Genomic DNA, 12,099 nt, shown 5'->3' with positions numbered 1-12,099 from the left:
AAAAAACCTAAGAGTGTGAATTCTTGCAGTCACGGAAGCTTCAAATCTAGAAGCTATGAAGCACTTTTTTCCCGACTAATGTCTAGTAGGGGCGGGTCAACACGTTGCCGTTGAGTAGGTCTGCGTGCGTGCGGACAAGCGTGCGGTCGTGCATGCCTGCGGTCGTGTGTGCGTGCGTGCGTGCGAGGTGATACGAAGAGAGAGTGACCCGGCCATCGTGTTGCACTCTGCTCACAGAAACGTCATCCTGAAGATGTCCCTCCTCGGCATCCTCTGCTACTACTGGATAGACATCGTGCCAGAGTCGGGCATGACGGTGAGGATTGTCTTCTCTCCTTCGTCTCTCCCCCCGCTCCCCGCCCCCCCCATCTCTCTGTCTCTTTCTCTTCTGCTTTTCTCCGTCCTGCTATAGATCCAGTGCCGGATTATCCGAGTAGCAAAAGTATCATGTGCTACGGGCCCCGCACTTTCAAGGGCCCCGCGCTAAACGCTTTCAAGCTATCAATTCCGGTTCAGTGATTCTGCACTTGCTCTATTACAATAGTACTATACCACCTTCAAATTTTTACGAACGACTGGGTGTTTAAGGTTAGCGATTTGTCATATTATCTGGCCGTATAGCAAATGAAAAAATGCAATTACTATACTATGCAAGTAAAACATTTGTGTTTTAATATTTATTTAGGGCCACTTTATAACATATGCTACAGGCCCCGCACTAGCTTAATCCGGCACTGCGTAGATTGCGACTCGGTTCGTCTCGGGAGACCAGTTTGTCTAAACAGGACATGGCGAGGGCCCCGTGTATCCTGGTTCTGTGCTTTGTTTGATTCGTCGAAAATGTAAACAAATCAGATACGCGACTGGCGAGGGACTCACGCTGTCACCGTGCCCCACCGTCCTTCTGCCTCCTGACCTCTGACCCGTACTTTCCGCCTCTCTTTTACCAATATTTGGCGCGCGTCTTTGTCTGTTTACATGCCCGTGTAATGATCGCCTTAGATCTATTTTGATGTCTTCCTTTAAGACATTTGTCCGAGCCTACTTTGCTTGCTGGAAACTCATTTGATTTAATATCGCTCGATGTTTGCACACTGTATTTATCAAATTTTCCTTCTGTGAACACGGCTGTTTTTTGGCCCCGGTGTTTCCGTTTTTTCTTTACTGCCGTCCTTTGTTTAAAAAGCCATCGGCTCTTTTTCGATTTGCTGACCCACGTCACTTGCAATTAAGACTATAATCCATCTCTTGATTTCTCATTTTGTAAACAAAAAAATACTTGAACTCCTTTAACCCCTGACCTCTCACGTGTGACCCCGCAGTGCTGGGAGACGTTCGTTGGGCAGGACCTCTACCGCCTCATCGTGATGGACTTCATCTTCAGCCTGCTCGAGACGTTCTTTGGAGAATTCATCTGGGGGTATGTGTGGTGGTCGACCTCTATATAGACAAATATTCACCCCCCCAAAGCCTTTAACGGACTGCTGGGGACAATTGCTCTCAGCGAGCACCTATGAAGGCCGGCTCGGCATACGAGTGGGGAGGGTGGCCAGCACCACGCCCGGCCGCCTTTGTCTCCCCACCGGATATGTTTGCACACCACAGCAGGTTCTGAATTATTTTGCCCACTCTTCAGGTCAGGTCAAAGTATTAAAACTAGTTTGTTCTAAAGGGGGGGGGGGTTTAAATACCGTACATTTATATTTCGTACCCTTGTACTACTTTTATAAGCAGACTGATGGACAATCATCCTTCAGTTAACCAATATGATGATGGTGACCGATCGCGGTGATTATCATGATGGTGACGTTCGTGATGATGGTGATGACGATGGTGATAATGATGAGATGATGATGGTGACGATGGTGATAATGATGATGGTAATGATGATTCGGTCGGTACTGGTGGATGTGGTGCCAGGTTGGGTGCGCGCTGCTGCTACAAGGGTGAGGACGGCTCCCACAAACCCGAGTTCGACATCGCTCGCAACGTCCTCAACCTCATCAACGCACAGACGCTCTTGTGGTACAGCCCACACGCTCGATCGCTCACTCCCTCACACTCTCCCACACTCTCGCACACTCTCGCACACTCTCACGCATCTCCCGCGTGCTCTGACGCATCTCCCGCGCACTCTTACGAACTCCCGCACGCTCTCACGCACTCCCGCACACTCGACCTATCACTCTGGTGTGCTCACTTGCTCGCTCGCTCATACTCGCAGACTCTCGCTCGCTCGTTGGCTCATGCTCACGCGCGCTCACACGCGCTCTTGCTCGCTCACAGTCGCTCTCTTTCGCTCGCTCGCCTGCTCACTCAGTCGCACTCTGGCCATCGCACGTTCATGCGAGCTGCTCACTCCTGCGTGCCCACTCGCTCACGCTCGCACCCTCGGTCGCTCGCTTGCTCGCACGCACACACGCACACATGCACGCGCACACACACACGGGCATGCAACGCGAGCAGTGACGGAGACTTCATTTTCCGGGAGGAGTCTGCTCAGGATGTCCGTGCAATTCATCTTATTTGCGTCAAGAAGGCAAACTGCCGTGTCCGGAGAACGCCCCCTCCCCCCGACGGCACACCGCGTACACGAGGGGAGAACACGCGTGACGTTGGCGGAGCAGCGGAGGGCGACGGGGTCGGTGATTAACCGAGTGTCCGTGTCGGTCGTTGTCCTCTCCCCACCCAGGCTGGGATTGTTCTTCTCGCCGTTGCTGCCGTTCATCCAAATCATCAAGCTCGTCATCATCTTCTACGTGAAGAAGGTGATTCCACGCAGCCAGGGGTTTACGGCCACTGCACACACCGCACACGCCGGATGGCTGGTAATCACTGACAGCTGTACCATGGTGGGTGGGGGGACTGCGAGGACTGGAGTTGAGAATGGAATCGTTCGCGCGACATCGGCCCAGATGGATCATTAATCCAGCAGCGGATAGATGATAGATGATGGCAGCCGCTGATAATAATTACGACAATGACAATTGTTTGATAACGTCGCGTGCGTACTGCACATGTATCGCGTGAGCAGTGGCCCCTTTTCCACTGGCACATCCGAGCCGTGCCAGCGCGGGGCCCGCACGGTGCCGGTGGTCTTCCCAGCGGCTATTCGCCGAGCCGAACCAGAACCAAGCCGTGAAATGTTGGCCTCACGGGACGTCTCGATCTGGCGTGGGGACCAAGCAGGGCCAGGGGCGGGGGCGAATGTAATTTACGCGCTGACTCAGCGGCACGGCTTCGGGTTCTGCAGTGGAAAAAGGCGTAAGAAGCGGCGAATCGATCCATCGTTGGATGACAACCCCTCTCCCCCCCCCCTTATCGCCCCGGTGACCCCTGACCCCCTTCCAGCTGAGCCTGCGCATGAACTGCCAGCCGCCGCGGCGGGCGTGGAGGGCCGCCCAGACGTCCACCTTCTTCATCTTCCTGCAGTTCTTCCCCGCCTTCGTGGGCTACGTGAGCCTGGTGGTGGTCCTCATGTGGAGGTGGGTGGCAGCGGCGGACCTAAGGGGTTGGGGGGGGGGCAGTTGCGGCACGCAGGGCACGGCGATGGCGGCGGTGGTGGCCACGTTGGTGGTGAGGCTGCTGTGAGACTGGTCGTTGAAGGACTGGGTGTCACTGGAGCATCGGAGGACCCCGTAGCGTCGGAGGGGGACTTAGCATACCCCCCCCCACGTCACAACAAAATGTTCGTTCGATATTCAACGCCAGTCGTGGGTTTGCTTCAAAGTTCGGCAAAGACACGTAACCGTGACTGAACTGACGCAGATGTGCCCTAGCACGTCTGCGTTAGTTCAGTCAATCACTTATGGAATACATCTGTCCCTACGCAAAAAAAATATATCAAAGTATTTTATTTTGACGAATTATATCGGCCACACGGCATTCTGGGAGTGCATCATTTCAGCAGCATTGTTTCAAGGCAGGCAAATTGTGGACCGGTTTTGACACACGGTGTCCCGTCAGCAGAGTCGGGTTCGCTTGAATCGAATGCTGGTGAACTGCCGATCTCGCAGGGGCAAGGACCCTGACTGACGCTTTCCGCTCTGGGGGCCTCGGTTCGACGAAAAATGACACAGTGATATGCAAACTCAAAATAACCACCGGCGTCTTTGTGCAGAACGTAACAAAATAGATGCGCAGACAGCACATTCTCCCTTTCACACGTTGCGTGTGTGTTCTTTTTTGTTCACGTGGAGAGATGGATTCGCGAAGGAGATATTGCTCATTGGATCTTTTAAATATTCTCTACCACCAAGCTAACGGTCGTTTTTTGAGTTGCGTGTCGAAGGATGCACGGTAGCTCACCCTCTGCCGTTTGAGTGTCGTACAGCAGCTCACCGGAGCTCGCACCCATTCTGCGTGGCATGTGTCGTCGTGCCCCCCACCCACCCCCGTTGAGTTTTCTCAGTGCCCCCCCCCGTCCCCTCTTTTGAAAAACAAGCCCCACGCTACAGAGGGCACACGGTGGGGGTGGGGGGGGTCACGAAAGAGCTGCAGGGGAGAGAGGGGAAGGAGTGCAGGGGCGAGGAGAGGGAAGGGGGAGGGAATGGGCGATGGAGAAGAGGTGGTGAGGCTTTGAGAGAGGAACGCAAGGAGGTTTAGGAGGGGGGCTGCTTCATGTACAGGGGCAGTGTTGAGTCTATGGGCAGCGTTGTGTCTATGGTGCAGTGTTGAGTCTATGGTGCAGTGTTGAGTCTATGGGCAGTGTTGAGTCTATGGGCAGCGTTGTGTCTATGGTGCAGTGTTGAGTCTATGGGCAGTGTTGAGTCTATGGCAGGGGTCGGCAACCTACGGCTCCGGAGCCGCATGCGGCTCTTTACAGGCTGCTTCTTGACGATATGTACAGTATGTACTCAGATGCATTGCGGCTCTTGAAATACTGAATTTTGTACCGAATTGGAAAGAAATGGCTCTTCTTGTTATTTTGGTTGCCGACCCCTGGTCTATGGGCAGTGTTGAGTCTATGGTGCAGTGTTGTGTCTATGGTGCAGTGTTGAGTCTATGGGCAGTGTTGAGTCTATGGGCAGTGTTGAGTCTATGGTGCAGTGTTGAGTCTATGGGCAGTGTTGAGTCTATGGTGCAGTGTTGTGTCTATGGTGCAGTGTTGAGTCTATGGTGCAGTGTTGTGTCTATGGTGCAGTGTTGAGTCTATGGGCAGTGTTGAGTCTATGGGCAGTGTTGAGTCTATGGTGCAGTGTTGCGTCTATGGGCAGTGTTGAGTCTATGGTGCAGTGTTGTGTCTATGGTGCAGTGTTGAGTCTATGGTGCAATGTTGTGTCTATGGTGCAGTGCAGAGTCTATGGTGCAGTGTTGAGTCTACGGTGCAGTGTTGAGTCTACAGTGCAGTGTTGAGTCTATGATGCAGTGTTGAGTCTATGATGCAGTTTTTGAGTCTATGGTGCAGTGTTGTGTCTACGTGCATTGTTGAGTCTGTGGACAGAAATCAAGAAATAAAACCCCTGTCTCGTAAGTCTCCTTGGGCCGATTATTTTATCACTCCTACGTCACACTCGTATGAGGAAGGCAAACGGCCACCTTCTGATACAAGTACTGTACACTACTTACAAGTGTTGTGCTGGTACACAGCTTCTACCGTATTTATTTTCGTCTCTTTCGCCAATATCTAATCTCGATTGTGCTGTTGGCGTCACATCACGGGCCTAACAACCCATTGGGAACTCTCGCAAGGTGAGTGCCGCCCTCGTTGCTCATGAACGGAAGCGGATATCGCAAAACTACTTCTGAGAAACCTTTTACGTGACTGCCGGGACCCTGCGGTTGTTGATCGCCGTGTCACTCGCTGGTGATCGTAATCATAGTAGTAGTAGTAATTATCGTAAGTAAACGCTTGTGATGTTAAAATGACCTCAGATGACCTCTCGTGACCCCCCCCCCCTCTCCCCACCGCAGGAAGACTCCGAGCGCGAACTGCGGGCCGTTCCGCTCGCTGCCCCTGTTCTACGACGCCGTGCGCCGGTGGGTGACAGAAGTCGACAAGACGCGGTCGGCGGCCGTGTGGCTTTACATCAACTTCATGGAGAGCGCCCTCTTCTTCTTCATCATCAGCGCCTTCCTCTTGTGAGCTTCCCGCACCGACACAAGCTCCAAGTGCCGCACCCCCCACCCCCCCACCACCAAAGAAAGACGGTCACCTCCGATTAGCACGGTTGGCTACGTACGGTGCAAAATAAGTTCAGCATACATGCTGACACTCCATAATAAAGGTTTCTGGGTTAGCCAGCGTAAATATAAATGTGTGTCGTGAAACCCGCCACCACCCGACACGGCCAATTAGAAGGGTTTTTCACGTAAACAGAACGTGCCAATTCGTCATTCGTACAGCACAACCGGTTGTGTGTTGGAGAGTAAACCCACAACGTTACAAATTCGAGTACGACGTTTCGTCAGTAATTACAAAAACCAGCCTCATCAGGCGCACAGCCAGATTTGTGGAGTAATCTTGTTTCGGTCTTGGAGGGATAATTGTGATGTCACAATCAGGTGCGAAGGCCAGTGGGGGGGGGGGGGGGGGGGGTTAATGTATGCATGTGGCTATCTGGAACGCTCTTCCTTCCGATATTAAGAAGCCACTGGCGCTGTGCACTTTTAAATAATCTAGATTTAAAACTCATTTCTTAAGCACTGCGATTTCCACGGTTGACTACGTACGGTGCGAAAGCAGTTCAATATACAAACGACCGCTGTTACAAGTGGAGATGAAACAAGTCGTGCGATTTCGAGAGCGATCGAATTGCGCAACCGAGCGCTCACGTGCGCGTATGGTTCCGGAATTAGACGCGACGTCGATTTTGTCCGTTTCTGCGTACGTTGAATTTCTTTCGCATCCGTACGCAACCCAACCGTGCGCTGAATCGGAGGTCGCTGGTGTTAAACTCGTCGCGTTCTATCGAGTTCACTCTCCTGGGCGCGGGCGCCGCGCGTCTCTCCGCAGAATGGCCGTCTACATCCAGTATCAGCTGTACGATGGGCGGAAGCAGACGGTGAAGCTTCTGCAGCAACAAATCAAAAACGTGAGGCTGCTCGCCGTAAGCAGAGGTCACAGGGCCCCACAAAGAAAACTCAACCTTCTTGTGCCACTGTGGTGCTATGCGAGTTGTCGTCGCCGCGCACCAGAGATCCTCACCGGTGTGACCTCGTGACCCCTCGTCCACAATGTGACCATGTACCCCCTTGACCACCTTGTAACCTCATGACCACCACGTGACCTCGTAAAAACCGTTGACCACCCAGTGACCGTGTGAGCCCCTTTGCCCGCCCCTTCACCGTCTGACCCTGTGCCCCCCCCACCCCACAACCGGTGCCCTCCAGGAAGGGCACGACAAGCAGTTCCTGCTGGAGAGGCTCCAGAATGAGCACAAAAACAAGAAGCAGCAGCAGGGGAACCGGCAGGGCCGAGCGGGAGGCGCGGGGAATACAAAACCGTCGGGGGGGCAACCGATGGGTCCGTCCGCACAGGTACCGTGGCCCCCCTCCCCCCCCCCCCACAAAAAACATTCTGATCCCTCCAGCAACATTCCTGCTGCTCGTTGTCACGTCACGTACTCCTCTCCCGAGTTGCTTGCATTCAGAGTCCTTCATGACAAAGTCTACTGCGGGGTGGAGGTGCCCCCACGCCGAGTAGTCGACGCGGCACGCCGAGCGACACACCAAGCGATACACGCCACACATACACCGCGCACACCACACACACATACACCACACACACGTACACCACACGCTTCACACACACTCACACCACGCTGGTCAGTGCGGGTTTCGCGAAGGAGGGGGAGATGGGGTTCAGGATCGGTTTCGTCGTGCCGCGTGTCCGTCCCCGTATGCTGGTGCTAGGGTAACCGGGCGTGCGTGCTAGTGGCGAGCCTGGCTGTCGCGCCGTGTGTCCCTCTCGCAGTCAGTCGACCCACGGCACCTGGCTCTGTCCTGTGACCTCCTGCCAGCGGGCATTCGACACTTCGCAGTGGTCTTAAAGTGCACATAGCCTGGCGCAGGCAACGTGGTGAATGGCAGTTGTTGTTGTTGTTGCCAGCGCTGGGGGGTAACCGGGCGTGCGTGTTAGCAGCCGCGTGTCCCTCCCCCGCTTGTTGCGGCGAGCGTTGTTCTCCGTTGGGCTGTTTATTACGCTCGTGACACCCCCCCCCCCAACCCCCCGCCGTCTCCGTTTGTCCCCCAGTTCCCGGAGAAGATGACCACGGAGGGCCGCGTCTCGTTCCCGGGCGTCGACTACTCCTTGGGTGAGATCCGGCACCGCCGCACGCACCTCCGTGGTGGGGACGTCCAGGCAGCGCGTTGTCCGTTGCTGGCCCCTCGGCATTCATGGGCCTTTCAGACCCGGGCTCAGCGACCGCGATCTAAAGTCAAACGGAGCGCGGAACCCGTTTTAATCCACTGCTGGACGAGGGCCTCCAGACCGCCTTGTGGGCCGTGAGGGATGTTTGACCACACCACCTCACCGTGCTGGTCACCTCGGGTTGGCGAAGCTGGTGGGGGGAGTGTCGAACAGTGACAGATTTATCTGCACCGCACCTCACGACGCCTACTTACACCTGTCTTTGGCGGTCACCCATCCAAGCATTATCCCAGGTTCAACCGAATGCGGGTGATCCGGTAAATGGCCGTTATGCATCGGGATACATTTAGGGCAATCTTGGGACAGCAATGGCATAGAGCAATCGGATCATCGTCATACCATGGGAACCGAGTTTGTCGTTTGACGAACAATTTACGAGGCAAAATCTAAATGCAGGTTTCTCCTGCTTCATGCGGTAGTAGTAATAGTAGTAGATGCATTCCAAACAAAGCCACACGAGGAGACAGCTGACCTGCCAAGTAGCACATACAGTACGTACAGTACCCACACAGTACGTACCGTACACGCACGGTACACAGCACACTATCGTCCCACGTCCGACCGCAATACGAGTGAATTCACACCGCACGCGGTTGCGAATCTTCGTGAGAAATAGGTTAGCCGCACACGAAGGGAACGTGCGCGCCTGGAGTGAGGGACAAAAAAAACCTGTGCAGCAGCATACTCTTAGTTCTTTCGGTAAAGTCACGTAGGTAAAAAAATGAAATTAAAATTAATAAAAAATAAACAATAAGATCACAGTGATCTTATTGTTTTATTTTTTATTAATTTTAATCTCATTTTTTACCTACGTGACTTTACCGAAAGAACTAAGAGTATGAATCCTTGCAGTCACGAAAGCTTCAAATCTGTGCAGCAGCAGTTTCATTGAGTCATGACCTCGAATTGCGACGACGAATCGGCTCGCGTCGGCAGGGTTGTTGGCGATCGGCACCGCCACACACAGCTGTTCGCCACCAGGTGGTGGTGGTGGTGGCGGCGGTGGCGGTGGTGGTGGCAGAGCGGAAATTGGATTTTTCCAGCCGCCAGCCTTGCCCAGACAGTCATGACAACCAAGAATGAAATGAATAAAAGATATATGTACACACACACAGTATGCGCTTGCCAGTATATTATTGTCTTTTGTTTTGTTTAGCAGATATCAAGTGCGCGCAAAGTATGCTTTAACACAAAATACCACTTTTGGATGACTTGGCGCAAGAACGAATTTCTATTTTAAGAAATGAAGATAGCGTGGGAGAGATGTCTGGGGTTTTCTTTGATGTCTTGGCAACGTAGATTATTAGTTCCGTTTCGTATTTTAAATCTCTAATCAAATTCACATTTGCACGGTCGCTGCAGCAGCAGCAGCAGCAGCAGCGAGGGTCCAATGTAACTCTTGCGATGATTTCATCATAAGCGGCATTGTGCAGGGACGCGCTGCTGCAAGACCCGGAGGGTGGGTGGGGAGCCGTGGGTCCGATGTCTGTTGGAAGTCGACACTTTTGACGGTGGAGTTGCAGCAGCCAGAGAAGGCTGAAATGCGCCAGAGAGGACGTCCAGAGCTGGAAGATCGGTCGATGAGACCAGCAGCTCGTGTGCGGGAAGAGCCCGACACATCGTTTGATCTCCTCTACGGATAACTCCTCTGAATTTATAATGGAGCCCGGTCTCACTTAACACGCGGCCGGGTCAGTATGTGTGTTGGATTGGGGTCGAGGCGGTACAATTAGTGTGTCCCCCCCCCTCCCCCGTCTGATATAACCCCATGGGGGGGGGCGGGGGTCACATCATGACCTCAGCTTACGCATCGCCAGGCCATCAGCAAATCACCACCAGCTTTGTTGGACAAAGTGCATCAGGAGGTTTTAGTAAATTGAGATTGGTGTGAAGGTAATTTCTCCCTTTTGTTTCGTTGCGGCAGCTATAAATGTTGCATTGTATTGCCGTCCGGTCTATTACAAGGGTCAGAATTCGGTAAAAAAAAAAAACTCCATGTGTCAAGAGCCGCAATGCAACGTGAATTCGAGACCGACGGTCCTTAACAAGTAACGTCACAGAAGCAGTCCTGGTCTAATATCAATCCCCATGGTTGTCTTCTGTGCTCTCAGGTCCTGATTACTGAGGGACGTCCCTGGGCCGGTCGTCACGGTGACGGACTGAGCGACGCTGAGGGTTGCCCTCGCCACCTACGCTGTTGCTGCTGCTGCTGCCACGACCAGTGACAATGAAGTGGCGAGCGGGTCGCTCCCGCTCCGTCTTCCTCACTCCATTACTCCTTCCTTCCTCATCCTCCCCGTCGCATCGTACGTCCTGGACTCCCCGGCGGGTTCAGCGGCCGAGCGGATTTTTGGAGATGTTGCCGCTGCACGCTGCGTGTGGTTGCCGCCGCACGCTGCTACACACGCGCGTCACGCGGGAGAGGCGACCGCTCGTAACTTTACACGATGATTGATTTTGGTTACGCCCGGTACGTGTAACCTTGCGTAAATTCCGCACATTTTGCACTTGATTGTTTATATATTAATTATGGTTTTACTGTAACCTCGCTCTTTAGAGGGAAAAAAAAACACTTGTCACGATCACCACCTAACTCCCGACTGTCGGTATCATTTGTATATATATATAAAAAAGAAAACTGGCTTAATTCCGGTTTTGTTTCTAAATAAAAATGTAAAGCACTCGGCTCGAATCTGCTGCACCTTCCTGGGGTTGTCGCGGTGGCGAGGAGATGTCATCTCCCTCGCCTGGTGTGCAGGAGTAGTAAAGAGAAATAGTTTTAAAAAATGTTAAATAAAAAACACACGGTACACCCGCTCCTCCGTGATGACTGACAAATAGCTTCTCCACAACAATTTCTCCTGGCGTGCCAACAAACCACCCCGTCTCCCACAGACACACGAAAGCGCCCATAACACGCGGAAAACAAACATTACTCAACACGGTGCAGCAGCCAGCAGCAAGGCCTTTTTCGCTGTCTTCGGCTTTCTCCAAATGTTTCGCTAAGATGTTTTGAAGAATGTGCCCCTCATCGAAAAACGAACAGCAGCAGCAAGCAGCAGCAGCAGCGCCCTTCTTTGGGGTGCACGTTGAGAATGGCGCTCCTACCCCGAGTAGCCACGGCCAAAGTGGCGAGGCGCGCGCTCCTTGACTGAGCCCGTGGGGGGGGTGGTCCCTTTTTTTTACACAACACGATATTTTGACGATATTTTTTTTACACAACACGATATTTTGACGATATTTTTTTTACACAACACGATATTTTGACGATATTTTTTTTACACAACACGATATTTTCACCATATTTTTTTTACACAACGCGATATTTTCACCATATTTTTTTTACACAACGCGATATTTTCACCATATTTTTTTTACACAACACGATATTTTCACCATATTTTTTTTACACAACACGATAGTTCCACGATCTTTTTTTTACACAGCACGAAGTTTTCACGATCTCTGGCGCCGCGTCTCCCCGCCCGGCTCCGCCCCGCCCGCCACTCTTCAGTCGCCGCACGCGCAAACCACTTGAAGCATTCTACACAATCACTGCTCCGGCTGCCCTCTGCGTGCGGTTACAGACTCATGCTGCCCTCTGTACGGACCCTTGTACAAACCCCTGCTGCCCTCTGTACAAACCCCTGCTGCCCTCTGTGCGCGGTTACAGACCCCTGCTGTTCTTGATACAACCCCCTGCTGCCCTCTGTTGATGATTACAGACC

The 12,099-nt window shown here is 52.8% G+C and overlaps 1 protein-coding gene across 4 annotated transcripts in view; it reads left to right on the top strand.

Annotated features, from left to right (window-relative positions):
- Positions 1-11,068, top strand: part of LOC133340570 (transmembrane channel-like protein 5) — a 58,165-nt gene extending 47,097 nt beyond the window's left edge. For all 4 annotated transcript variants that reach the window (XM_061548899.1, XM_061548898.1, XM_061548897.1 and 1 more), the window contains 10 exons: positions 238-316; positions 1,323-1,420; positions 1,921-2,025; positions 2,693-2,768; positions 3,352-3,485; positions 5,914-6,081; positions 6,956-7,034; positions 7,333-7,479; positions 8,195-8,255; positions 10,483-11,068. In XM_061548899.1, the coding sequence (XP_061404883.1) occupies positions 238-316; positions 1,323-1,420; positions 1,921-2,025; positions 2,693-2,768; positions 3,352-3,485; positions 5,914-6,081; positions 6,956-7,034; positions 7,333-7,479; positions 8,195-8,255; positions 10,483-10,496 (961 nt within the window). In that variant the 3' untranslated portion in view covers positions 10,497-11,068. The remainder of the gene's footprint in view (positions 1-237; positions 317-1,322; positions 1,421-1,920; positions 2,026-2,692; positions 2,769-3,351; positions 3,486-5,913; positions 6,082-6,955; positions 7,035-7,332; positions 7,480-8,194; positions 8,256-10,482) is intronic.
- Positions 11,069-12,099: the final 1,031 nt, after the last annotated feature.

This window comes from Lethenteron reissneri, chromosome 10 (genome assembly GCF_015708825.2).
Source record: "Lethenteron reissneri isolate LAM-NWPU_2019-01 chromosome 10, ASM1570882v1, whole genome shotgun sequence".
Lineage (NCBI taxonomy): Eukaryota > Metazoa > Chordata > Hyperoartia > Petromyzontiformes > Petromyzontidae > Lethenteron > Lethenteron reissneri.
This window is presented reverse-complemented; position numbering and strand designations above follow the sequence as displayed.